Genomic DNA, 27,738 nt, shown 5'->3' on the forward strand with positions numbered 1-27,738 from the left:
CTATCAATTCCAAGTTTACTTTCCACAGCAGTCACTGAGACTCAGCGTGAGAGAAGTATAATTTTTCACTTCGTATCTTATCACCTATTTTCCTACGTTAATTCTAGGAGGAACCCCATTCCTAACTCTTTAAAATATTTAATTTCCTTTAGGTCAGTGATCATGACTCCTTTCCGTACACATCCCTCGGTTTAAATTGCGATCGTTTTTTAATATAATACGACGTTTATCGACAGAACGAGTTAATTTTTCTGAACATGTTGTTGATTCAGAATTCACGGAAGTGACTTCCGGAAGGGAGACAACTCGAAACGATAATATGGAAGACTCTATTTCGCCTAAAGGGGTGTTAAAGTAAATCTTTACGATGTGGACTAAATTTATTTAATGAATGGCTGTTATTTATTTTGAATTTATTGAACCATAAAATTAATTTTTGACTCTTCACATTGAATAATCCGCGAAGCGGATTATGTTAAATGTGAAGAGTCAAAAATTAATTTTATGGTTCAATAAATTCAAAATAAATTATTGCCATTCATTATAAATAAATTTCTATCAAAAATTAGGCTCAAAGATATATATTAATACGAATAACAACGTACACAGATGTCTGCGTATGGATACATGTAACGTTAGAGTGGGCGTGTCTTCATAAAAATTGATAACATTGAAAATAAAGCTAATTCTTTTAACCAATCAGAAGACAGTAAATACACCAAATTTATTTATTTTAATTTAAATGATGCATATGATTTAAAATTATGCAACAACAATAATCCTCAATAGCAGACATACATAGAAAGGATCCCATGAGTTATAAATTAATCAATTTAGTGGGGAATCCAGAGCAACCATTTAACCTAGTACCCCTTGAAGTTAAGAAAACTATACACATGGGCATAATTACCTAAACAAACCCTGTAGTAAGAACGTATAATATTAAACCTAAATGGTTCTCTATTTTTTTTTTTTTTTTATATGGAAGTACAATATCAAATATCAGTTTAATAACGGTGACATATAAGTAAAACCCCACTTCAGTTCTTATATGACAGAAATAGATTTATCGGAATTCAGAGAACTCTCGCATTTTTATCACAACTGGGGAATTCCCTCTGACGTGTTTCTAAATTTATAAAAACACTAAATATAAATACTGCTTAATTCTGATTTTCCGTGTTGTTAAAAACACGCATATAAGTCGAGGGAAATATTAAACACGAAGGTTATGAAAAGAAAAATATAGGAAAGTTGTTTGAGTTCAATACCTTTGTTTGTTTTTCCCTTTTAAACCAAGACAATCATAAGAATCTGAGATGGTCCTTAATGTTTAGAATAAAACGATTGACGTGAGGGCATTGTCCTGAGCCACTGGTATAAGTCTACAGATTGCGTGAAAGCAATCGTATCCCAAAAACTGGGGTTTAAATGATATTTCAATCAACTGAATCGAATCTGATATCGTTCCATTGCCGAAAAAAGAATTCAATATCTAGTTTGAGAAGGTTAATTTTCAGAACTCTCAAGATTACGATGTTGAGTACATAAATTGCGTATATCAAAGCTGTGTGAGGTATCAGATTTTGTTCTTAACTTATTTACGTGAAGTTAAGGAATAATGCTTTTTTTCATTCATTCTTCCTAAGAAGCCCATGTATGCAGTCTTTCTAATATGAATAAAGGAAAAGGTCTTGAAGTTAGGAATGGGGAAAACATAGTTAAAAGGTTGAAAGTTTTTTTTTCTTGATTGAAATTCATCATAAAATGTAATATGGTCATCGCGGAAGTTCATGTGTTTCTATAGTATCATGATATCGCTGAACAAATATGAACAGAAAGTTTTGGTCTCTTTCTACCAGTTTGCCATGGTATGTTCAATTTATTTTCGACTTATAAGTGTGAATGTTTCTGTTTTATCCTTCGTCTCTCTTTTACAACATGTTAAACTTTTAAAGGGAAGATACAAGTAACCGTAAGTGGACTACATTAGAAAATACCTGTATTAAGTCAAGAATATATAAGTTATCAAAGGTACCAGGCTTATAATTTGTCACAGTACACCAGACGTGCGTTTTGTCTACATAAGACTCATCAGTGACTCTCAGATCAAAATAGTTAGAAAGCCAAACAAGTACAAAGTTAAAGAGCATTCAGGATCCAAAATTTAAAAAGTTGTGCCAAATACGGCTAAGGTAATCTATGCCTGGGATAAGAGTCCTTAGTATTTCCTTAGAAAAGTATATCTATCAATATATATGTTCCTGGTATTTCGAAAAATTCATTTGTTTTCCGTTTCTTTGATATATTTGAGCTTTTGATTTCGCCATTTGAATTTTCTTGGAGTTCAGTGTTTTGCTATTTTTAGTTTTTACTAGATACATCTCGGAGCCTAATATCAAGAGGCCCAACTTTGTATTTGCTGAAAAATGTGCGAGAAAAAAGACAATCAATGGCCTGGAGAAGCAGAAAAGAAGCAGGAATATAATGAAGACGCGTAGGAGATTAATGTTGTGTGACCTTTTGTGTTTTTTAAGATTTAAAACATGAAGACCATTTGAAAGATAGTAATGTTTAAAAATTATGATATCCTAATTACTGTACAAGAAAGCTGAAAACTGAGAAAAAATAACTTCCTCAACCAAAATTTGTTGAACCTAAGAACACTTTAACACATAGTCTCAGGATGAACTTAAACTCTACCATGGTATTTAGCCAGATAAAAGGTTTTTAAACTAGATAATCAAATTTTCAAAGATCAAAAATGTAAAGCTACCATTTGAAGTTTTACTGCCTGCTGAGGATTAAGATCATATTGTATGTGATAGTTGTTAAGCTAGTTTATTGATTTTTTTTTTGTTTTTTTTTTTGATTTTTTGTATTTCTCAGTACCAGTAGGTAAATTATGACTCTGCTTTCTGATAACATGTCTCTACAAAATATAGATTCTTTCAGTGTCATTTAGGGGCTTTATGCCAACAGGTCTATCTACAGAGACCAATAACATGCCAACAATGTGGTTGTGATTTTGAACCCTGTTTATGGCAAGTGTATTCGACTCTATTTTAATTGACTAGGATTGTTGAAGGACAAGGTTCTCTCAAGGTACTCCTGCTTTATCCATCTTTTTAAACTGTCAGCCATGATAAAACAAAATGGTTGTAAGTGGAGTTTAACATAAATGTTCAATAAAATCAATCCATTTGTGTAACCTGGCATGGCATTTTTTAACAGCAAGGCAATATGAATTAGACCAAAGAAGAAACTTAAGGTAAAGTAAACAAAAGTTGACAAATAGAAAATGAAAAGGTCATGAGGAAAGGTACTTTTTTTTTTATAAATAAATAAGTTTGAAAACAAAGAGTTTGAGAAGAAAATTATAAAACAAGATACATCAATATATTTTGACACTCTTTAATATCTTTATAATAATATCTTTCATAAGCAATAACAGACTCAACAATGTCGTTTTTATAAATGTTTTGATGCTGATATTGATGAAAATTACTATCTATATATCTACAATTATAGAAACAACATAAAAATGTATAGCCTTTGTAAAACAATCAATTCAGTCTTCACGATGGTTTCATAAAAACTTAAAACCTGTCATATTGTGTGCACAAGTTAATATTTTGTGCGGTCAGATAATAGTTGATTAAAACTCAATAAATCTTATCAATACTATAGAAGAATTGATCAGAGTTATTTCCCTTACACAACTAAAACTTACAAATCTGGTAAATAATCTATAATAGTATACAATTATATACATATTTGAAATAATTTCCTTTTAAGATATGCAAATAAAATAAATTATGAAATTAAAGTTTTTTTAATACATGACTGTGTTTTATTTATAGAGCTTCATTATTTTAAAGAAAATTATACAACTTTCCTTTCTGTAAACAAACTTATTTTCAAAACTTTGGAGAATAAAAATAAAACATGAGTATAGAATCGTCACAAATATTCCCATATAGGATGCACTCTTTTAAAAAATACATTGAAAAAGTAAGGAAATGGCTAAAATAAATCATGGAGATTGGCAGGAGGTCTAAACGTGAATAAATCTATCAAAGAAATTAAGTTGGTTCACCGTTTATAGTATATATCTAGCTGTAAACTTTATCATGCCTGAAAATAAAAAAACACGCATCTAGGGACAAAATAATAAAATACCAGCTTATTTAAACATGTGTGAATATTTCAGCATGTTTACATCAAATATAATAATTATTCACAAACATTGTAGCTCATCATGAAAAATAAAAGATCATCCACTGAAAAAATAGCTTGCATGAGTAAAAACAAATAAAATTATAAATATCAAAAGCCACTAAAAATAATCCATTCTTGGATAACTTAAATATGATATATAAAAGACAGGACAAATAAGTTCTTTGATATACATAATAGTTCAATTTTCTTTTCTTATTACAAAAAATAATATTTTAAAATGTACTGGCAAATTTTGTTCTGGTCTCTAGTTATGCAAGTTTAAAAAATATATTTTAAACTCAAGTTTCAGCAAACATTAGTTTGTAAACCAAGAATAAATCTAGATTTCAGAAACATTTTTCATTGCTTTTTTATGTATGATTTAACAAAAGGCAAATATAATTATAGATGTAAATGCAGATGTGAGTTTTACAGGAGACTTTTTGTAGATTACATTAAATTTGGTCCACCATAGGAATGTTTCATTGTACTTTGGCCTTATAAAAGGAAAGTTCTGGGATAGCTGTTGTTTCAATGTGGAGGTTGAAAAAAATAACATCATGTGAAATGTTTCACAAGGGCTAATTAATAGGTAAATTGAGTAATTTTGACATATGTCTTGTTTAAATTGTACCACACTTTTCTCTAAGACTTCAGCAGTACTGGTTGCTAATCAATATACCAGTATAGATGTCTACCTTATCCTGTAGTAGTCCAGCTTCCTGGTTGCACAACATGCAAACATCAAGCAACAAAAATACATTAATGCATACACATTTACACAATTTTTATCATAATATGTTGTGTTTTATACAAACTGATCAAATTTAGATTTTAACTTTGCCGTGATAGATTTGCTCGGATTTGCTAGTACTTCATGTAAGATCTGAAAACATCCTGTACGGGTAATGTTTAGATATAATTTTAGAAAACTTTTAATCAGCCAATCATTTTGAGTGACACGCTGGCACTTTGATTGCAAATATTTTCCTAAACATAGATTAGCACATTCTGATAAAACTTTTGGTTTTCATTTTTTTTTAAATTTATGATTTATAAAATAAAAATGAGGAAAACAATGACACTTTACTGTTTGCCTCAACAGGAATCAGATTGGTGCATTAAATGGGAATAACATCAAGAAATTATATAGTTTCAACTTGGAAGTTCTAGTTTCAGAATTATACTAGGAAATACTTTGCAGTTTACCAACAAGTGTTTTGATAGTAAAAATATTAAAACTTTGGCAGGGAAAGATTTTATCAGATAAATAAAAAGGTCAATAAACATGGTCCCTTATGGGATTTCTTCAGATCTTAAAAGGGCAACAATCTATTGGAGCAGAGTGAAAGATCTGATTTTAATCACATTGTGTTACATATCAAATACTATCATTTTTGTCTTCCTTTCTGTTTTTACATTCATCATGTTCATGTTCACTTGGCATGCATCGGAAATACATGTTAACATATTATGTCATTGCAAACATACAACAATAATAAACCAAAGAATTCTTCCAAAAAATATATATACAGGAGCTAGTAAAGATTTAAATATCATTTTTCTGAATTCATGAGTAAAAACTTGGCAGAATGCTCAGAAATGAAACATAATCTGAGTCCGTCAGTCCTTCAGTCAGCTATCTGACCCATATTCAAACCACTATTCATACATTATTTGAGACCGTTACAATATAAGGAAAAGTGGTCACAAACATTAGATGATGCCTACAATATTTTTGTTTTAACTTGTGATTCAGTCTTAGCATGAAAATCAAAGGCAATATAGGAGAGTCCAGTTCAGGGGGTCTTGAATTATGTAAGGTTTCAGGTCATTGATCTCTATTCTTTATTTTTTTGGCCTAAAGTTTTCTATTCTTTATTTTTATGTAGATTTGGTCAATTATTCTCAATTCTGAAGACCTCATCCACACTGTTATATTAAAAGAGTACACCTACAAATATCTATACAGATTTTTAAAAAATTACTTGTTTGAAAAGTTCTGAACCCTAAACAAAAATATAAAGGTTATGGGAGGAAAAGCCTGAAAATATGTATGGAATTCATTATCAAAACACATCATCATTACCAGGTCAATTGGATTTGACTTCTTTGATTCAATTCTTCTACAGTAGTAACAATTCCCGAACTTTCTTCACTTAACTGATTAGAAAGGAAACTCATTAAGTGATATAAAAAAAATGTATTCAGTTATTTTACCTACAAGATGAGATAACACATCGGGTTTTTAAGTTAAAGGGAAATAACTACTTTAAATTCTAATATTTAAGGAATGACTGTTTTTTCTGTCTATGAAGAAATAACATAATAAATGTGGTGCACACTGAATAACGTGCGTAGCGGGTTATTTAACAGTGTGCACCACATTTTTTATGTTATTTCGAATAGACAGAAAAAATATTACAGTCATTTCTTATAATTTAATTCTAAATTCCATTTTAAACCGTAGAAAACCATGAAAAAACGTTGATGACATCACGGTCATATGACTAAATTATGTCTATGGGCTCATAACAAAATAACGTCAGCCAATCAGAAGATGTGTTACATCCAAAATTAAATTATTTAATATTGATACCACTGCACAATCATCTTTTGAATTTCAAGTAAGATTTGATAACACTGTCAAGGGAAATAATTGTTATGCATTTGAATACACCATCGTCTATTGAACTTTTAGTAGGATTTGATAGGACTTTCAACTTTCAAGGGAAATAACTATTTAACATTTTAATACACTTTCATCTTATGAACTTTTAGTAAAATTTGATAACCTAGACTATCAAGGGGAATAACTCTTCAACATTTTAATACACCATCATCTTCTAAACTTTTAATATGATTTGATAAACCTGTCAAGGGAAATAACTCTTGAACACTTTGTTACACCATCATTTTCTGAACTTTCAGTATGATTTGATAACCCTATCAGGGAAAGATAACCCTTCCACATTTCAATAAACTTAGCAGGATGATGTTTAGACAGCTGTCTCATCATCATCTGAACTTTCTGTACGATTTGATAACACTGTCAAGGGAAATAACTCTTTCACATTTCAATAAACTTAGCAGGAGTATAATTAAACAGCCGTACCATCATCATCTGAACTTTCTGTACGATTTGACAACACTGTTAACAACTGTTCGAATTTTGATTGTCGATCTTCTCTACCTACTACTACTCCTTTAGCACCCCAACATATTCTCATATGAAATTCTGTTCTAAATATATCACAAGTTTTTACATCTTCGGTAAAGTTCTTGATGATTGATTGTCCATTAATTCTGTAAGTTCCACACTGTGCTGTTACGAGCCTTGCAGTATCTAAATGTGTCAATAGAATGTCCAGTCCTGAGTTAGGATCAGATGATTCCCATGGCAGCTGCATGGATGTAGTGTCCATATCTCTCTCTAGTAAAACAACAAGTGGTGCAATGTCAGGAATACAGACATTTTGTAAGGGAAGTAACCCACTCCCATCATTCAGAGTTTTAAATGCAGTTTTGAGTTTAGTGTCAAACACAAAAGCACTGTTGGTGTGATTCTGACGTAAAACTAACCATGTGTCTTTCAATCTTTGTATCTGAAAAATAAATTCAAAAGATTAAAATAATGTCCATCTGATGAGTTAAGCCTTTTTTAACTGATTTTTACAGTTCGTTCTTATGTTGTACTGCTATACCACTGTCCCAGGTTAGGGGGAGGGTTGGGATCCCGCTAACATGATAACCCTGCCACATTATTTATGTATGTGCCTGTCCCAAGTCAGGAGCCTGTAATTCAGTGGTTGTCATTTGTTTATGTGTTACATATTTGTTTTTCGTTCATTTTTTTACATAAATAAGAGGGTTAGTTTTCTCGTTTGAATTGTTTTACATTGTCTTATCGGGGCCTTTTATAGCTCACTATGCGGTATGGGCTTTGCTCATTGTTGAAGGCCGTACAGTGACCTGTAGTTGTTAATGTCTGTGTCATTTTGGTCTTTTGTGGATAGTTGTCTCATTGGCAATCATACCACATCTTCTTTTTTTATATATGAAGACATCTGTTGTATAAAAACCTTGAACAAGTTTAGATTTATAAATGTAAAAGTATTATTTAACTTGATTTTGAACATAGCCAGTTAATTGACAATATGGAAGAATGGAAGAATGAATAAGAGATAATATAGGGTAAACAATAAACATGAATTTACCGCAAAAGCCTAAGAAAAAGCCAAAGAATAGTAGTACTATGCTATTAGTAACAAACATTAAATATGAAAGAGCAGACATCCTAACATACATGTACAAGTTATGTTCCTGAATACCCATATTTTCCTTAGAAATACATAGAAAATGAAAAATTTAATATTCAAATTAAAAATATTTCTTGAAAATATGTTTACCTGAGGACTCATCAGCCCTTCCATAATATTAGCAAACCCCAAAAGATTGCCTAGTGTAGATCTCAGATGTACTGCTGTCTGGATCCACTGACTCAACATGGAGGCTCTCTCCACAATCTTAGGACAAGTCAAAATCATTACCATGGTGAAAATCTTTGTGCAGTAACACCTGTTTATAAAAAAAAATCCTTTAAATTAAATACATTTTGAGATAAAGTTAAGTATAATGCAACTGTAATAAGGGAATATCTATCTATGTGCAAATTCCCTGGCCAAGTGGTCTATATGGTTCAGCTACTGTTATCACTAACCAGTTAAAACTGAGGTTGTTGGATTCGAACCCTGTTTGTGCAGGTGCACTTTACTTCAATAGTTATTACAAAATGTACTATTATAGGTCAGAGGTTTTCTCCAGGGACCTCAGCTTCCTCCAACAATAAAAAATGAACACCATGGAATAGCACATTAATGTTTAAACTGGTCCGCCGTTCTATCTATAGCTTTGCACCGAAGGAACGGGTTGGAGCTATTGTCACATTGGCATTAATTGGACGAGTCTTACAAATTCAACGAATCGCTAATAAAATTGGCCAATTAAAGTGATAGGAAATTGACCTCAAATGTTAATACTGCGATGCCGCAAAATAAACAAGTATCTGTTAATCAACCCCATGGTAGTAGCGCAGATAAATGACCAACAAGCGTGTTAACACGTTCTTGACAAACTGAGTCGGTATCTTTTGTTCCCTTAAAAACTCAGTAGAGTAATAAATGTGCTAATTTTTCTTTGATTTGATATCAGTATAATAAATAATTAGACATAGTCCATGATGTACTTGTCTCGTCGAATTATTAAATCCCGTGGTCAGAATTCTGACCACGGGATTTAGGCCATACCTGTTGTCAGTGAAGCGATAAGTGAACACAACAGGGGTCCAGTTTAATTAATGTTGAAATAAAACAGCAGTAAATCAATTATTACAATTGATTGAGGCAAACTTAAGTTACAGAATAGAAACGAACATTAATTCTGCTATTTCTCTATTTCTAAAGGGATGTAACTCTAGAAAGATCGAAGAGACACCTACCAAATTTAAACTTGATCTATGTTTTATGGTAATAAGCAGAGTGTATAAGTTTCATAACATTTGATTGAGAGTTACAGAGCATAAACCAATTTTGTGACATCCTGATGAACGGAAGGAAGCTTGACTCACAGATGGACAAGGTTAAAATATAATGCTCCCTCAAGTTTGGCGGGAACATAAAAATATGAAACAATTTCAAAACTTGTAGCATAAAATTGCCTTTAAAAGCTGGTTGTAAAATATCATTTCTCTATTCTATTCTACCATTTTTAAACAAGATTCATATCTTCAAAATAAATCCTAATATGTATGAATCATATTCATTCTGATGAGAAATAGTTGATATAACATACTTCCAATTCAATAAGTGTAATATGATAGACATTAACAAAAGTATTTATCAAACCTTTTAGTTAGGAATTTTCTGATTGGCAAAATGACAATCACACAAAATTAACAATTTTCTTACAGGAGACAATAATATTATTACCCTCAAGCCCAATAACTTCCAAATTGTGTCATTTTTTGGAAGAATTGAAATTGCTCTTTTTGGCCTACAATAATAAAATATTACAAATGCAGGTGGTTTTAGTTTTTGCATATTTTTATACACATTTGTAAGTGTGAAATATTGAATGCATAAAAATATTTACATGTTCATATCTTCAAACATTGTGGTGAACTATTTAGTTTGTACATCCTATTTAATGTAAGAAATTACCAAAATCTATAGTTTTTTTTTCTCAGGAAAACATGAAGCAGTCTCCACTTATAACCACAGGTACAGTAGCCCAGGCTTGTAAAATGCTGATGGGCCTGTGAAAATCATCCCTACATTCCAATAGAATCTAATAAAGATTTTTTAAAAATTGAGCTCTGACCTTTAAGTTTAACATGAAGACTGAATAACATGATAAAAGGATGGAGTGATAGATTGATTGATATTTGTAAAAAAAAACACTTTCAGTAATCATGGTACTGCTGGCTATTTTTTGGTGGTCAGTTTTTATCAGTGTAGGTAGCCAGAGAGACAAGAAATCACCAAGACCTTCTGTAGGAAAACTGACAATAATACATTGAACCAGTACTGATATAAAATAGGATCCCAATGCATGTGGCAGCACCTACAACATGCAGTGTTGACAAGGTAGTGGTACAGTAGTTGGCTTCTCAGACAACTCAGACACTGAGGCCCATAACAAAGGGTATTTACTCAGCATATTTTAAACATTTCCTCTTTCTTTCATAGCAACTTATTAATTATCATACCTTTCTATTATATCTTGTCTCAGTTGGCTGCCTTGTGGAAGTGTCAGTAACTCTAATCCTGATATAACACCAACACCTAGGTCATGTTCCTCAACGACCTTACAAAGGTCAAGGTCAAGTTTTGTAATATGATTAGCTAAAGTTTTAGGGTCCCCAGTTAACAGAACATTTTTTACATCAATTAAAACTGCAGGTTCTAATGGCTTGTTTTCATCCGTCAACAATGAAGAAGAAAATAATTTTGGATGAAAACTTGACTGTATATCAATCTCAGGAATAGAAATTTGTCTGTCCATTATTTTAGGTGCATCGTAATCAGCATAACTATTCCGATTATCATTTTGTAATGCCATAGTGTTATCTGATTCATTTAGAGTCACTGGGATATCAGGAATTTCAGAATAATCTCTTTGATCCAGGAAGTTAAATCTAGTATCTGAGCATTTCCTAGATTTAGAATCAACACTTTTATAATGTTCAGACAATCCATTTTCCTTAGGATATTGTTTTTCATTTTCAAAATTATTATCATAATCTTCTGAAGAATTTTTTATAAAATTGTCGTTTGTATCTTGAGTATGATTATTATTTCTTTCAAATGCAGGATTTTTCAACCAAGATGGTGCTTGTTTAACCTGCATATAATCAGTATAGTCTCTATCATCCTCGACCTGAACCTCAGTACGTTTTACAACCAATGGTTTTTGTTTATATTTTATTGATGGAATCCTACTTGGTTTTGGCGGTGGTGGTTTATTTAAATCACTATCTGAATTAGAATTTGACAGTTTGTTAGGATGTGGAGTTAAAAATTTATCACTCTGTCCATTATTCTGAATGACACTGTAACCAGGAGAAGGTCCAAGAACTGGTTCACTGCCAGCACGCTGATGATAATGGGGGATAACAACATGTGGTATAGTCTGATTATTTCTTGGTGGAGTTGTTCTGCCGTGTATGACAGGTAGGCTGTCAGATCTGTCAATATGTGGAACACGGTGGACAAATGTTTCACTGTCCACAGGCAATAACGGGTGACTTCCTGATCTTGTTGGATGTCTTCTTTGTGAACGAGGACTTGTGTTAGGAGTAACAGAAGGAGTATTAAACGGACTAGGTTTTGGAGTAGTACCACCACTTGGTGTGTAATGTCCTGTCGTATTCAGACTACTCATAAATCCATATTTTGTATCGTAATAACTCAATGGCATTGTTCTAGCTATTGGGTTACTTATCACAGCACCTGACGATTTTGTTATTTTTTTCCTATGCGCCATATAGAATTGTATTAAATCCTGAATAGATCCAAAAAGCTCGTCTTCAAATCGGTAAGATATTAAAGGGATGTGAGTTTCTTGTTCCTTCACTTCTGAATTTATCATAAAATGTAACGGTACTCCTTTAGTACTACAAGTCAATACAAAATCACCAGGATGAGAACTACTGTCACGCACAAGAAAATCCCCAGTCCTACTAGTCAATTGTTCAGCTCTTTGTCGAGAAATACTACCATGATACCAAGGCCAATGTTTCAATTCTGAAGGTTCACTTTGTAATTCTGCTATTAAATCATGCTCCAATCTTCCAGGTGCGACGTTGACTACCTGATAGTCAGGTGAATACACTGTTGGTGTAGGGGGCGATGCTGACAATCTAAAATGAAAAATGTCATAACACTTTATATGAAATTAATGCACACACAATGACACTGACGGCCTAAAAATGAAAAATATCCAAATATTTTGTATAAAATTAATGCACATACAATGATGCGTAAACAGACTTAGACCGTGACAAAGAAATTTATGACACAACATCAACTTGAACTTTAAAACACGAAAAGGCTATAACTACCTTTTAAAAGAGAAAATCTTCTTATTAACAACCAAAATTTTAAACTTTAAGAACTAAACAACATATTGCAAATGGTTAATTACATTTAATTCTTATGTCTTCAATGAGTCTTCCCTTTAAAACCTGATCTTTAACACCTTCCTAATGTGGACAGTGTGTGTCATCTACATAGGTAACTAAGGATTCAAAATGATCAAGTCTTACATTTATAAATATTTATGTTGGTAATTAAATGATTACTTATGTGAGATTTTTTTTATTTGTAAAAAAGGGGGATAAGATCCCATGGGAGATAAAACCCCTATTAGAGGAAGAAAGACAAACAACACCATGGTCAAAGATAAAAGAACCACAGAAAACTAAAGAGTCAGCAATTCATACCCCACCAAAAACCAGGGGTAACTAAAAATTAATGAAGATTCAGTATATTATTATAACAATTGCTTTACATTATAGTACTGTTAATCAAGTATTCATTTAAGAATTTACAATCTCCATGTCGGGTTGTTGACACATTCCCCATTTCGATTCTCAATTTTATTGATTAGCTTGTAACTTATATAAAAATTTAACACTGAATTCTAGGGTGAAACATTAATATTCTTTAAAATTCTGTTGAAATTTAAGATAACCCTTTTTTTTTAATGTCACCCTGCAGTTGTCATATTACAAAATATATGCTAATTTAAAAATTGAAAATTTTAAATTATTTTTCTTGTACATCAAAACAATGATTTGTATAGTAGCCAATATTCTGTACAAATCCTTGATGAAAACTAGTGAACTAATGAAATAAAGAAACAGTAACAAGCTGCACATATTAAAATATCTATATTTGACAATTATAAATCAAAAATCAATATGAATGAAAAATAAACGCAAAATGGTAAAAAGTGTAAAAGAAACATAATACATTACTTTGAACCCGACTATCCAATACATATATAACCTATAATTGTGTATATGTATAGAGTTGAATGTGAGCGACACATTTCATTGATTTTGGTATCATAACATATGATTTATGCTGGAGGACAAAAACTGGTCATAAAATCGTAAATAAACATGGAGATTGTAAATTCTTATCATATTTAACTGACACTGACTTCAAAACATCAAATTTCTGGCAGATGTCCCACGTAATAATCTGATTTAAAAATTTTATAAGAAACCACTGGGATATAATCAATCACACCTTACTTTATTCTATCAATTTCAATTTATCTAGAAGTTTTCAAGATTTCAGCATTTAATCTTACTTTGTCAGTAGTTCTTAGTGTTATTGGCTTCAGACACATTTTTCTTTTTAACTGAATATCATAATCTACAAGAAACTTGCTTCTACTGTGGAATTGGCAGTGGCGGATCCAGAACTTTTCCCAAAGGGGGATGGGGGAGGGGGGGCACTGGCTGACCTAAGGGGGCCCCACTCCAGTCATGCTTCAATGATTCCCTATATAATCAACCAAATTTTTCCCACGAAAGGGGGGGGGGGCAGGCCCCCAGCCCCCCTGGATCTGCCTATGATTGGAGTTAAATTATAGTAGGGATTTGGTGAACATGTCAGTTCATGACAAAATAATTCCTTTAAATAACTTCACAAAACCGAAAGAAGATGAATATTCCCTTTTATTGCTGTTCTTCATTTCAATGACACAATGAGAATGAAAACAGACCTAAAATCATACCCACCTCCCCTCCAAAAAAAATAATAAATAATTTGGTCAGAAATTTTTTGCTTTGTCAACATCATGTCAATGACACATAACATCTGTGCCTAGAATGTTTCAAACATGTAGGGACTTATCAGTAGTTACAAATTATGTCATCTGTTGCGTAACAAAGTATGCACAGCTACTTTTGCATAGGTCCTATTTCTGTACTAAAAAATACAGTACTAGAAATTTACTTTTAATATTTAGTACTATTTCTTTACTTTAAAACTATTGTAATATTCAGGTACTTGTAATTAACAGTAGTAGATTTGTACTAAATATTTTGGTACAGAAATAATACAATATTCTATATGTTTGAAAATCATAACTTTAAGAGATTTGAAATAGAAAAACTTTCAAAATGCTGAAAATGTAACAGTATAGTACCGGTAACCAAAAATTTGTAGTACCTAAATTTTTAGTACAAATAAAGTACTGTAAAATACAGGTACCTAAATATTACAATCATTTTAGAGTAACAAAATAGTACTGAATTTTAAAAGTAGATTTCCAGTACTACAAATTTTTAGTACAGAAATAGTACCTATGCAAAAGTAGCTGTGTACTCTCTTTGCTAATGACAATCAGGGCTACTTCAGGTCATGCTAATAAGTCTGTTGAGGGATAAATATGTTCCAATCATTTATCAGTACAATTCTATAGGGTCAGTGCTCCTTATTGAAAAGCAAGCCAACAAATTTTATATTTTTTTTCAAATATTTCAAATTATCCTCACAAGTTAGAACTGCTTTACAAAATAAGAAATAAATTGACATCAATAATAAATAAAACATCCGGTGCGTACTTTTTTAAACACTTTTCCATTTTAATTTGTATTTCAATCAAGTTTTGAAAAATTAAATCTAATTATTGGGTTCTTCCCATAATAAGGTTTTAGTCCTTACCTCAAATGAACCAAGCTTATCCTTATATCACATGAGAATATTGTAATATCCAACCCTCGAGTTCCAACCTAATGGTACATACAGTAAGTTGTCATGTCAATTGGGCTTTCAAGTTTAATATTACTTCCTAAGTGAACAAATACTTGTTTCAAGCCATATCCTTACTCTGAGAGGATGATAAAACTATAAGTGGCGACCACTTGAGGTTTCTCCTATATTTAGTTATAAAATGGAAACATGCTATCATGGGACGGTATTTTAGGGTCAAAAGGTTAATCTTGTATTGATTGTTAGTATATGGCACAGCTGTCAACAAATTAGTAATAATATATTTTTTTATTTTAACAAATACTGAAATAGTATCTTTTAAGATAAATTTCATTTTTTTATGTTTTTGTTTGGTGTTTTTGAGTGTGTTCAGAAAAAGTGATACAACTCAAAAATGTCATATGCTATATGATTTTCTATAGTTTACTTTGATTTTACTGTCACATAACCTGCATCTTTAATAGTTGAGAAATATGTGCATATAATTTTGTATATTTTATGTTGAAAACATGTGTAACAAGATATATACATGGGAATATTACATAGTTAAAATAAAAATGTCCAACCCATTAAAGTCAATTCATCATTCAGTTCAAAATAAGACTTACTTCTTAAAATCTACATTTTTTAATGCATCTATTAATAGTAATTTGGTATCTTGTAAGAGTAGCCAGTAAACTCAGATAATTTCAATTTACAGTTTTTTTTGTTTATCTTTTTTTTGACAAAAGATAATTACATATATTTTGTCTATAATCATATTGTTTTGAAACAATTTTCAATACAGTATATTCAAGAAGGGACATAAGGTCAAATGCCTCCTCTTTAAAAAGTAAATAATATAGAATATATAGAATGCATATTATTTTCTTAAATTGATGTTTAAAATGCAGATCATCAACATGTACCCCCTTCCCCCCCCCCCCCTCCACCCCCCCACCTCAAATAAAATTTGTTCTCCTTAAAAAAAAACTCATCATTTTCTTCCACTTTTTTATATTTAGTAAACAGTAGGAAAACATGTGTACTAACATGAAAATTTTCTATTTATCCCAAGTACAGTAGAGATCAACATGTATATAACCTGTTCTTGTGAGGTACTAAAAAGTAATAATTATGAAACTTAGTGAGTAAATGCTGATGGGAAGTGTCATGTGACCTACAACCATCAATCATATCTGTCACCGAGGATTAAAGATGACCATAAAAGTATCCTACTGACTTCATCATTTAACCACTATCCAATTACTGTACAAATTAAGGAGTAATTTTACCACATGTTGAGTTTTTATGATATGATGTCGCTTTAGGGGTTAATTAATCACAACTTGCTGTTGTGTTTTTTATAATCTGACGACTCTTAAATGAATATCTAACAATAATAGAACAAGAATTGTGTTGACAGCACCTTCACATTCAACATGTAAAAGTAGTGTATCTCACATATAGATAAATATCCAGTGATAATCAGGCCACCAAAGTTAAAGTACAAATAACTCTATCCTTCAATTAGTTAAAAATGTAGAAAAATATTATTCACATCTTTTGAAACAAACAATTGGGGACAATATAGTTAGAAATATAGCTTATAACAGTTTCTATATTAAGGGCAAATATTGGTGAAATAAAAGAGCATGAAAATTCGTGTGAAACTAAAGAGATACTTTTAAAGATATGGTTGAAATCAGTGAACGCCTTATATACTAATTCAGTTATTTTTTAAACCTTTTCATGAGTGTTAATTTCAGACTAACTCATTCAAAATAATTTGAAAAATAATCATCCTGAATTTTTGGCAAATATGTTTTTTTGCTTTCCATAAACCTTTATATTGAATGCATGTTATTTTCATAATTTATGTTTACAATAAAGATCATCAGCAGGTATTAAAACAATGCATCACACTGATAAATATGTACATTAGTATTTACATTCTTGCATATAATTAATCGGGTCATCTTGGGACAAAATTGTTTATATGTTAAGGTTAGAACATTTCAGAGACAACAAGCCATTTTTTGAGGTATAATTTCTCCATACTAAGTGGCCACAGATAACCAGGACCTTCTATGCTTTAAATCAAATTACAATGATAATGCTAGACAATTTCATGAAGAAAAATATAATGCCATTCTCAAAACTAGAATTTTCAGGATTTTATTCAATGTTTTTCAGACTTGTTTGTCTTTTACAATCATTTTGTCCTTTTGGCCATGCTGGTTATCTTTATTTTTCTTAGACTTTTGGTTCTTGATTGCCTGGCCCTTGATATCTTCTAACTTTTAATACCTACTCAGTGTAATTTTATACTAAAAACTGGGCTACCAATAACTTGCTGTCATCAAAAAATACAAATATATATAATTTATGCAAATGAATCAAATTAAACACAATAGCAGTAAACTTACTGAGCTGAAGCACTGTTACTTCTCTGTATAACTGGAGTTGCTTTATGACCTGGAATAAACAAAAAACAGATCTTGTCTCAGTCGTGTAAATGAAGTTCTTATAAAATATTTCCTATTTAGAACAAGAATCCTTAGGAGAAATTACACTTTGTTTAGTGCAATTTATAAGTATAATCTGGATACGATTCCCAAGGTGCATAACTTCTGTGGGAATTAAATTCTGATGTTATTTGAGCTTATTATGTCTTACTTTAATAGTAAAATTTTAAAGAGTCTTAAATGCATTTTTTTGTTACTATATACTCTTTAATTCAAATTTATCATGTATCTTTCATATTTTTCTTTGGCACAGAGTACACCTAACAATTTTATGGCAAAACATTTCAAATAACACAATACCAATGATCAAATACTTGATTGTAAAGTCACCAAGATCTTTGTTTTTAATATTACATGTTACTAAAGCATCACTTATGACTTTTAGATTAATTTATTTTCGTGGGCACCAATTTTTGTGGATTGTGGAAAATTTGTATTTTTGTGGATATTTGATTTTGTAGTTTTGCAAAAGTTTACTAACCAGCCTGTAGAAAATGTATATATATTTCTTTGAACATTTAATGTATGGTTTACCTATACCACAAGATGGAAGCAAGACTGTATACCTTCAAAATTCACAAAAATAGGTACCACAACAACAGTTGAGAATCCACAGTATATTACTTAGCTTTAAAAATTTACTATAAACAAGATTGTAAATTCATTCTTCACAGAAACAGAGTTGCCTCATTGGCACTCATACCACATCTTTTTATATCTAATCACACTTTTCTACAAACAGGTAAGCTTAAAATGAAGTCAAATTTTCAGAAATATTTTCTTATTTGATTATGCTAAGGTATGCATATGCCATTACCTCTCTCATATCTGTCTTTAAGAAGTCTCAGGCTAGACACAATTTTAGCTCTGTGGGCTCCATTCTTCAATCCTAAATCTTTAATATCTGATTCACCAAGGTAGATCAAATCCTGAAATTGATTTATATGACATATTTCTCCAAATATTTGTTTATAGTATAATTTAAACATATTCAATTTATTGTTGATTTCAACAAACATATATAATATAAGAAAAAAAATGTTACTATCTTTTAAAAGGGGACAATTAGAAGAAAAAAACGGGCACCATATATTAGAAGTTGCAAACATGTCATACATGTGCATCATCTGTATAGTTTTAAGAATCTGGGTTGAAAACACTTGTCAAGATTACAAAAAATAGAACCGTCTTTAGTAAATTTTACTGAAAAAGTTTGGAAAGGTTAGATGGGTGAGAATGTATGTGTGTTGTGTGCAATTGTGTGGTATGCTAACTAAATCATGCAAATTTGATTAAATTATAATATTCATGAAGTCCAATTTCTGAAAGAAACTACCAAAATATTATATCCCTAAAATCGCTTACTATCTATATTTCAAATCATGGCACGGATGTTATATTCTAACAGTTTTAGAGCATTGATCAATGTGGCTGGGTATGCAAGCTTACCTCTACTCCATTATATTGATGGAACAGCCCGTTATACTCTGACAGTCCCAAGGCCTCCAGCCATGTTGGTATGGCTATATGTTTGTGGGCCATCACCTGCTGTCGTTCCAATACTATCCTGAAATTAGAAAATACAACGTTTTTTTACTTATAACATTCAAACTTATATGCAGACTTTCATATGTATTCTCAAATAAATTCAATAAAAAACATTAATCTACTGGCTATATCAAATGTAAAAATTCCCAAACCACTGAAGGTTCTATTCATTAGTGACATTAAGCAAGCCAATTAAGAGACAAGAATACATGTCTCAGTCTATCAACATATAGTCAAGTTGCTTATTACATAACATTACATTGACAAAATTAACATGTTTCAGTCCTGATAACCTAAATAATAACACCCTCCCTATACTCTTCTTCTCATATTAATGTAGCCATATGGTACAACTGCTACTATGGGTTCTTTACGACCTTTGACTTCCTATGAGGGTCTCACCAAATACTCACTCACAGTAGAATGTAAAGACTAGCTATTTGTGTAAAAGTCCTGTAAAAGTCCTGATAGATAATGGATTTTTTTCAAAAGTGAAAGTTAGAACATTTGATAGGCAGTTTTTGAGGGCTGCAAATGATCTTGCTCATCTAAAAGAATAATTTTAATAGAAAAAAAAAATGCATCATCACATAGGCGGATCCAGGGGGGGGGCCCTGGGGGGCCCGGACCCCCCTTTCATGGAAAAAATTTGGTTGATTATATAGGGAATCACTGATGCATGACTGGAGTAGGGCCCCCCCCTTAGGTCAGTCAGCGGGCCCCCTTAGGAAAAGTTATGGATCCGCCACTGCATCAATTAAAATATCAAAATCTTTAGATTCTGAAATTCAGTTTTGTTTTACAGACCTGTTTCTGGATCCTTAGAAAAGATGAAATAAAAAGGAATGGTTTAAAAGGAAACCAGATTTCAATGTGAGTGGTACTGAAAACTTAATTTTCTGGAGAATAGGAAATAACTCAAATTCAATAGCACAAGATCGATAGACACCTTCATATAAAGTCCTTTTACATCTTTTGATGTCTGATGTATTTTACCAATAAACAAATCACCGAAATTTAATCCTAAATTTACCTTTTCAAAAATCTTGTGTTACCTGCTTATTACCTCAATTACTTATAAACCTCAGACGAACATCAAATCATTTCCTCAACAGGTGAGAAATCAAAAGTCACATTTTAATTAAGTAAGGAAATCAGACTGTTAGCCTCTAATCAGCAGTTAATCATTCATAGAGTAGAACTTCACACAGTTCACAGAAAAAGACAAGCAATGTTTGTATACTTTGATAAACAGTTGATAAACAACATTTCAGCTATTTTTTTGGATAAGACACACCAGGGGAGTTGTCTTATTATTTTGATAGGAAGTTATTTTAGTTGCTTCATTAGTATTTTATGTAGCATTAAATAACATTTATATGAATGATTTTTATATCTTTTCTCAGAGATCGCTTTTAAATAGGGGAAGCAACTCTAGACCATATATAATTTTTTTAATTATCAAATATTTAAATTAATTTAAATTTCTCTCAAACACAGTTTTCAAAGGCAAACATTGGTACATGTATTTTATGAAGATTTCTTATACAAAAGAGTTTTGTACTCAGTTAGGGCATATACTAATAATTTAAATCAATTTAATAGCTCATCAAATATAGTATTAGTAATATTTCATTATTCGGTTAAACCAACATTAATTATAACCTTTAACAGGGTACAAGAAGTTACACAGAGAGAAAAAAAACTTTTTAAAATGTGTAATGCAACAAAGGATTACTCTAATTTCTCTTTTTTTTAATTTTAAATCTTAGAACATATAAATATAATTACACTTTTAAATAAATAATTTAATAGGGATATATCCATGGAAAACAAAATAATGAAAATACTAAACTCTATATGTAGTAACAAGAAAAAAAGTGAAATTACTTGATTTCCTTTTTTAAAAGTTGCTAGCACTGAGGACAAGAGGCATTTAAATTTTATTTGTACCAAATATTATTGTTTCCTATGTTCTGAATATCATTGTTGCCTATGCATACTGTACATGTATTTACTGTTTAGGTTATATATTGTCTTGTTGTGATCTGTATACTGGTATTACATTGACCCTTTATAGGGCGTAAATTGGGCTTAATAAATTTTAACTTGTATTATCATAAGTTTGAATGAGGTTCTGAAGTCTATAACTCTTTTTCAATCTTTTTTTTCTCTTAACTTCAACTTCTTTCAGAGAGTCTGCGGTTTTCAAAAAAATGACAATTTTTTCACAATATTTTGAGAAGTAAACTTCTAATGAAATATAAGAATATTTGTCCATAGGACACCATGCCCCAATCACACAATCGTATTTCCAAATTCAGTAAACCATGAAATCTGGATAAAAATCCTAATTTGGCATACTAAATTGATGTGAAATTCAATTCGTAACGATCATGCATACTAAGTTTTCAAGTTGAGATGTGACCACAAACTACCATTAACCCAAACCTTAACTGCTGAAAGGGACAAACATACAAATTGACAGAAATACATTATTAAATGCCCCTCCACTATCTCTTAGGCAGTTTCATTAAAGAAAAAAAAAAGAGGTGTAAAAGAGGTGGATTTTAAACCTGAACCAGTTACTGACATACTCTAGTACATAAAGCTAATTGATGCACATATATATAAACTTTGTGATTGTGCAATTTGGATAATTATGTAGACCCCTGTGATTCACATGTTACATTAACCAACTATCATTTTCAGACTTCTTGGTCATTGAGGTAAACAATAACGATCTTTCCACCATGAATAAATGTCATCTCTTAAAACTTGTGTAAAATGTAAACCTTCAGTGATATATATAATTTGTTAGTGATATGATACCCTTTACCATACAATTCTGATACCCTCTAGATTTTTTATTCAACCTAATAATCTTCATATCTCATCACTATTAAAATATTTGCTCTCAAATAACCAATTTAAAGTTTATAATAAATACTAATAAAACCCCTAACCCCTTTTTTTTTCAATATCTAACTATATTTAAAAGACTTCTATGCAACAGTGCCTATTACCTGCATAAGTTATGTGTAAGTTCATCCAATCTTTTCCTCCCTGTCTGTAATTGTCTGGTTGTTAATTCCATTTCAGATACAAATTTATTTATTTTCCAAACAAACTAACACTTTATAACAAAAGCTTTACATTCTTTTTAAGTTGCTGCACTTTTTAGTTATTTACATTATACAACTGCACACCATGCATCTAGTTTTGGTTTTTCCATGTCAAAACGGATTCAACAAATATTTGTTCAAATCATCAAACCACATGCCAATTTAACTATAGTTTTCCATTAATCCTTCATAAAAAATCATCAATTACGAACTAATTCTTCCCACAGTCAAAAGAACGTTTTCTAATCATAACACTATCCAATACTTGAAATGGACAATTTTATCTTCTAATTGCAATATTATGTCACTGGTGTATAGAATAAAACAATCCCAGTCAATTCAGCTCTTTACCTCTAATCAAACCCTTGTTATATTTCATCCAGAAAAAAAAACAATATTTCATAATCATAATCTATAATATCTATTTCCGTTGAACTATATCTTAGGCATCAGTTTCTTATCATTATCATCTAAAAGCATCTTCTTTGAACATATCAGTCTTTTTTATGCAAAACAAAAAATTAAAATTGTTTTTTTTCAGAAAAAGAGTGTTAAAAATGTGTAAAATGTACAAACAAGGTATGTTTGTCACTGATATATTTCACTTCATTTAATATCATCACTTTAGGCATACAATAATGTAACTGGAAATTTTATATAAAAAATAACATTGCCCTTTATGTTGGACTTTGACAAAACATCAAATTTCACCAATATGAACACACATTATATAATCTTCATTTGTCTTTTCAGTGGATTAGTCATAATATCCATTTGGGAAAAGCTACAAGCATCAATCTTCAAAAAGCTTCGGAAAACCTGTTGTATCCAATAGTCAAGTATATCCGATAAATCATCAAATTACTGACACTTCAAATTAAAAGATACAAGCTATTTTCCGTTAAATTCATTGTCACAATTTTCATAACTGGCAAAAGCTGTGTCTGTTTACAAAATCGACTTTATTAAAATTCTGTTGTAACATCAATTCAAAGATTTTAAATACTAATTCAGAAGGTTTTATCCGTTAAATAATTATTTGTGCAAATTGAACACCAGAACACCATGTTTCTATTCAACCTTTATAGTGTCTTATCATCCACATCACTTAAGATATAGAACCCTAAATATAAACTTGAAAGACTTCATAAACACAATGGTTGATCTTTAGATAACTTTAATCCTGAATATCATCACTTGATCAGACCACAGTCAGCCAAAAGTTTTAAATAACTCAGAAATATTGAAACACATAAAAAGCACACTTCTTTATCAAAACTAGTTGAGATCCTGAACAGCAGTTTATACTTCAAATAACTTTTACCGATTTAGAAAGTTGAACCTGTCCAACTATCCACAAACAGTTTATAGTGCATTAAATCCTTTCTAGAGTAATTTTCTACCATTTAGTAATTTAAACATGCAGTATACATGTACAAAGTTTATCACACTGATTATGACTATAAAATAAACTGCCTTTAATCCAAATCAATCCCGTGTAATATTATTCTATATTTGTTTCAACCTTGTTTGATTACAATTCAATTAAATTAAAAATCCATTAAATATCACAGACGTTTATAAACATACACATTGACTCAGCACTTCATCTGTATTATTACATTTTTTTTAAAAGTGACCGCCTTGTTTTATTGTTCAATTCGTCAAAATTAAACTATGGAACACAAAACTTTGGTCACTGTTTGCTTTCCTTATCAACCGGTCAACATCCTTTCAATGGGAACTCTTTTTTTTATCCCCTATGATATCTCTTTAATTCCAAGGTTTCTTTATTCGGAAGATAAAATTGATAGGAATTTGATCAAAATTTAATTATATAAGATTTAAAAACCATATACTTCAAGAAGGTAAACATTATTATGAGAAATGTTTCATAAAAAAAGTCTAATAAACAGTTATTTTGTAAATTCACATCATTAAAAGATAATTTGGGTTACTCAACTACGTTATGAGAAAGATTTAAAATGTTCACATGAACTATATCAAATCTTGTCAAAAAAATCTAGACCAAGTGGATACATTTTTCAGAAGATCAATCGTATAGACATTTAATAAAATTTTGAACGACTAAAAAAGTATCTTTAGATAGATTCTTTATAAAAATATATGTTCAAAGTTGAGATTTTACTTAGTAGAGTGTAAAAACTTTATATGGTTTAAAATTCCCATTGACAGTTATCTAAACATTTTGTAAGGTATTATACTTTGAAAAGATCTGTTTAAATTGTAAACACAAACTTTCTAAAATGTAGTTTTTTCAAATCCTTAGAGTCTCACACCTGCGGTTTAAACTGTAATGAAGCAGGTGTATTATTGATGTTCATTGATGAATATCATTATCTATTATATTGTCCAACACCTGAGGTTTCTGTTACAATAAGATAAACTAATAGGAATTTTGAGATACATGTATTGAATATCTATCTATTCAGCTTGGAGGAGCTCAATGAGATCTTTTAGAAATTGGAAAACAAATTTTGGTAATAAAAATTTATACCTTGAGGCTTTTAAAAAACATCCTCCATTTTCCCATTCTGAATGATATTATTTTTCACTATACAAAATTTGAGAAGATAGGGATTTACCCTGGTTAGAAGAACTTGTGGCCTGATTTTATACGATCAGCACTTGCATAATTGTTGCCCTTTCTATGTTTGTTTGGATTTTTTTTCTCTGTCACTTTCATCTGGATCTACATCTGAAGCATTTAAAGTGACGGGGAAAATGCAGATGTGAATCCAGGAATTTTTAAAATGGTCCAGGAACCTAAACTAAGCAAGGTATGGAGTTTGAGTCGATGGGACATGTACAAAGTCTAAGCATTAACCAAATATGTAGGTCTGAAGTAGAACCCTAAATCTGCCTCTGAAGTGATTGAAATAGAAAAGGGTACAATCCAATACAAGTATTTGTATTTCATTACTCTAGTGTTATATGATACTGTTAAGTTTAACATGTCTAATTTCAAAGCAGCCTATTTTAGACCTAACATTTTATAAGTTGTAGTATTTGGAGGTTGGGGATGCTCTCTCTATTTTTTCAACTTTAATTTTTTTTAAGTCATTTACTGTACAGGAATTATTTTTGAAGAACTTTTTTTTTCTTCTAATTTTTCTATGGAAACAAACTTTTTTTCAACTTCCCTTCTAAAGCCAAGTTATCATCTTTAAAAACAAAAAAATAGAATCAAAGGATAAACATAACAAAAGATAGCTCTTCCCTTAACAAAAAATGAAAGACTGGTGTCTCCCAGTCTACAATATATTAAAACATACATGTTTCATCACTTTAACCAACAGATTATTTATTGACACATTAAATCAAATATTTACAGAACTGCTAGTTACTATGTATATTCTCAATTTAATGAAAAGTTTTATTTTCTGTAAAAACTTCCAGGTGTGCTTCTGTATACATCTAGCTGGATCTATTTCTGCTATATAATCTCCAACATCTACTTTTAAAAGATTATTCAAAACAAATGCACCTTGCATAGGATTTATTTTCAAGTTAGTTATCTTTCTTTGTACAAAATCTAAGCTTTTTCAGCTATGGTATCAGTTGGGTTATACAAAATAAATCTTGAGTCGTTGCAGTATGATTTCAGGCATTTTCAGACAAAACAAAAAAGTCTACAAATGTATTTTTTTGGCACAGAAAACATAGGCTTACATGTAATTTTCTGGGTGAAATAAATGGGCAGTTACATTTCATGAATAAATCCTTTTTGAAACTTTAATGCTTATGAAATAGTTTATCAAAAACAAAGAAATGAAGAAAGTAAATTCAGACTAAAGCATATTTGTTACTTACAAAAGAATGTGATTCCAAGAGCAGAAATAACACAAGTAGGCCTATATCAAAGTAAATCCTAGTTGTATACCAAGGAATAGGAAATTTGCATGAATAATAAAAAAATTGCAATTGAATAAATATCACAAAATGTTACTCTAAAATGACTAGTGTGTAACAATTTATAGCTTACATGCTTTGAAATGTCACAATGCATGTAGAAAAAAAAATCCACCATTACTACATGTAGTAAAAGTTGAATTAGTATAGATGCCCATAGAATAACAAAAAAAAATAAGCTTTGAAACACATAGAAAAAAATCCAGAATTGTATAAAAAAAAATGGAGTAAGCTTTGATGCACATATAAAAACATCATAAACGCTAAACATTAAATATATTTGTTAATTGGCAATATCTTATTTGCCTACTTAACATTAGTAAAATTGCCATTAAAATAACTATATGTATATGTAAGCCTACCTCTTATTTACAGGACCCAGACAGACACACCTAACTGTGTATACCAACTACTTATTTAAGTTACAAAAAGTGTCAAAATTTTCTGGTTTAGTAATTCATAATAAGGTTGTAAAAGGACACCAGATTATGACAGTTGAGTTAATGTTCCAGTTAATAAATTAATACTGGTGTCGGTTGTCATAATGGGGGATTTAAAAAATAGAATAGAATTGCATGTCAGGAATATAGTTTGGACTAGATACTGTCTATTACATCATGCTTGGCTCCAATAGATATTCATGTATTAGTTCTAGACTACAATAAACCTAAATTTCAGCCAATTTTGGTTAAATTTAAGTGCAAGAAGCAGAAACTACGATTTACTCAATGCCTAAACTCATAAACAGTGAGGTGTTCTTTCAAATAGTCATAACTGACAACAGATTTCCGCAAAGACTCTGACATAACTGACAACAGATTTCTGCAAAGACTCTGACATAACTGACAACATATTACTGCAAAGACTCTGACATAACTGACAACAGATTACTGCAAAGACTCTGACATAACTGACAACAGATTACTGCAAAGACTCTGATATAACTGACAACAGATTACTGCAAAGACTCTGACATAACTGACAACAGATTACTGCAAAGACTCTGATATAACTGACAACAGATTACTGCAAAGACTCTGACATAACTGACAACAGATTACTGCAAAGACTCTGACATAACTGACAACAGATTACTGCAAAGACTCTGATATAACT

At 30.7% G+C, this 27,738-nt stretch overlaps 1 protein-coding gene across 7 annotated transcripts in view; it reads right to left on the reverse strand.

Moving 5' to 3' along the window:
* Nucleotides 1-3,400: 3,400 nt before the first annotated feature.
* LOC143063162 (breast cancer anti-estrogen resistance protein 3 homolog) overlaps nucleotides 3,401-27,738 on the reverse strand; it is a 55,590-nt gene continuing 31,252 nt past the window's right edge. For 6 of the 7 annotated variants that reach the window (XM_076235148.1, XM_076235147.1, XM_076235151.1 and 3 more), the window contains exons 2-7: nucleotides 19,466-19,583; nucleotides 18,834-18,945; nucleotides 17,918-17,966; nucleotides 10,988-12,640; nucleotides 8,631-8,799; nucleotides 3,401-7,826 (exon numbers count right to left, since the gene is read on the reverse strand). In XM_076235148.1, the coding sequence (XP_076091263.1) occupies nucleotides 7,323-7,826; nucleotides 8,631-8,799; nucleotides 10,988-12,640; nucleotides 17,918-17,966; nucleotides 18,834-18,945; nucleotides 19,466-19,583 (2,605 nt within the window). In that variant the 3' untranslated portion in view covers nucleotides 3,401-7,322. Of the gene's footprint in view, nucleotides 7,827-8,630; nucleotides 8,800-10,987; nucleotides 12,641-17,917; nucleotides 17,967-18,833; nucleotides 18,946-19,465; nucleotides 19,584-22,590; nucleotides 23,026-27,738 lie in introns of those variants that run through there. The other variant, XM_076235145.1, reaches the window with a different exon arrangement.

This window comes from Mytilus galloprovincialis, chromosome 2 (assembly GCF_965363235.1).
Source record: "Mytilus galloprovincialis chromosome 2, xbMytGall1.hap1.1, whole genome shotgun sequence".
Classification (NCBI taxonomy): Eukaryota; Metazoa; Mollusca; class Bivalvia; order Mytilida; family Mytilidae; genus Mytilus; species Mytilus galloprovincialis.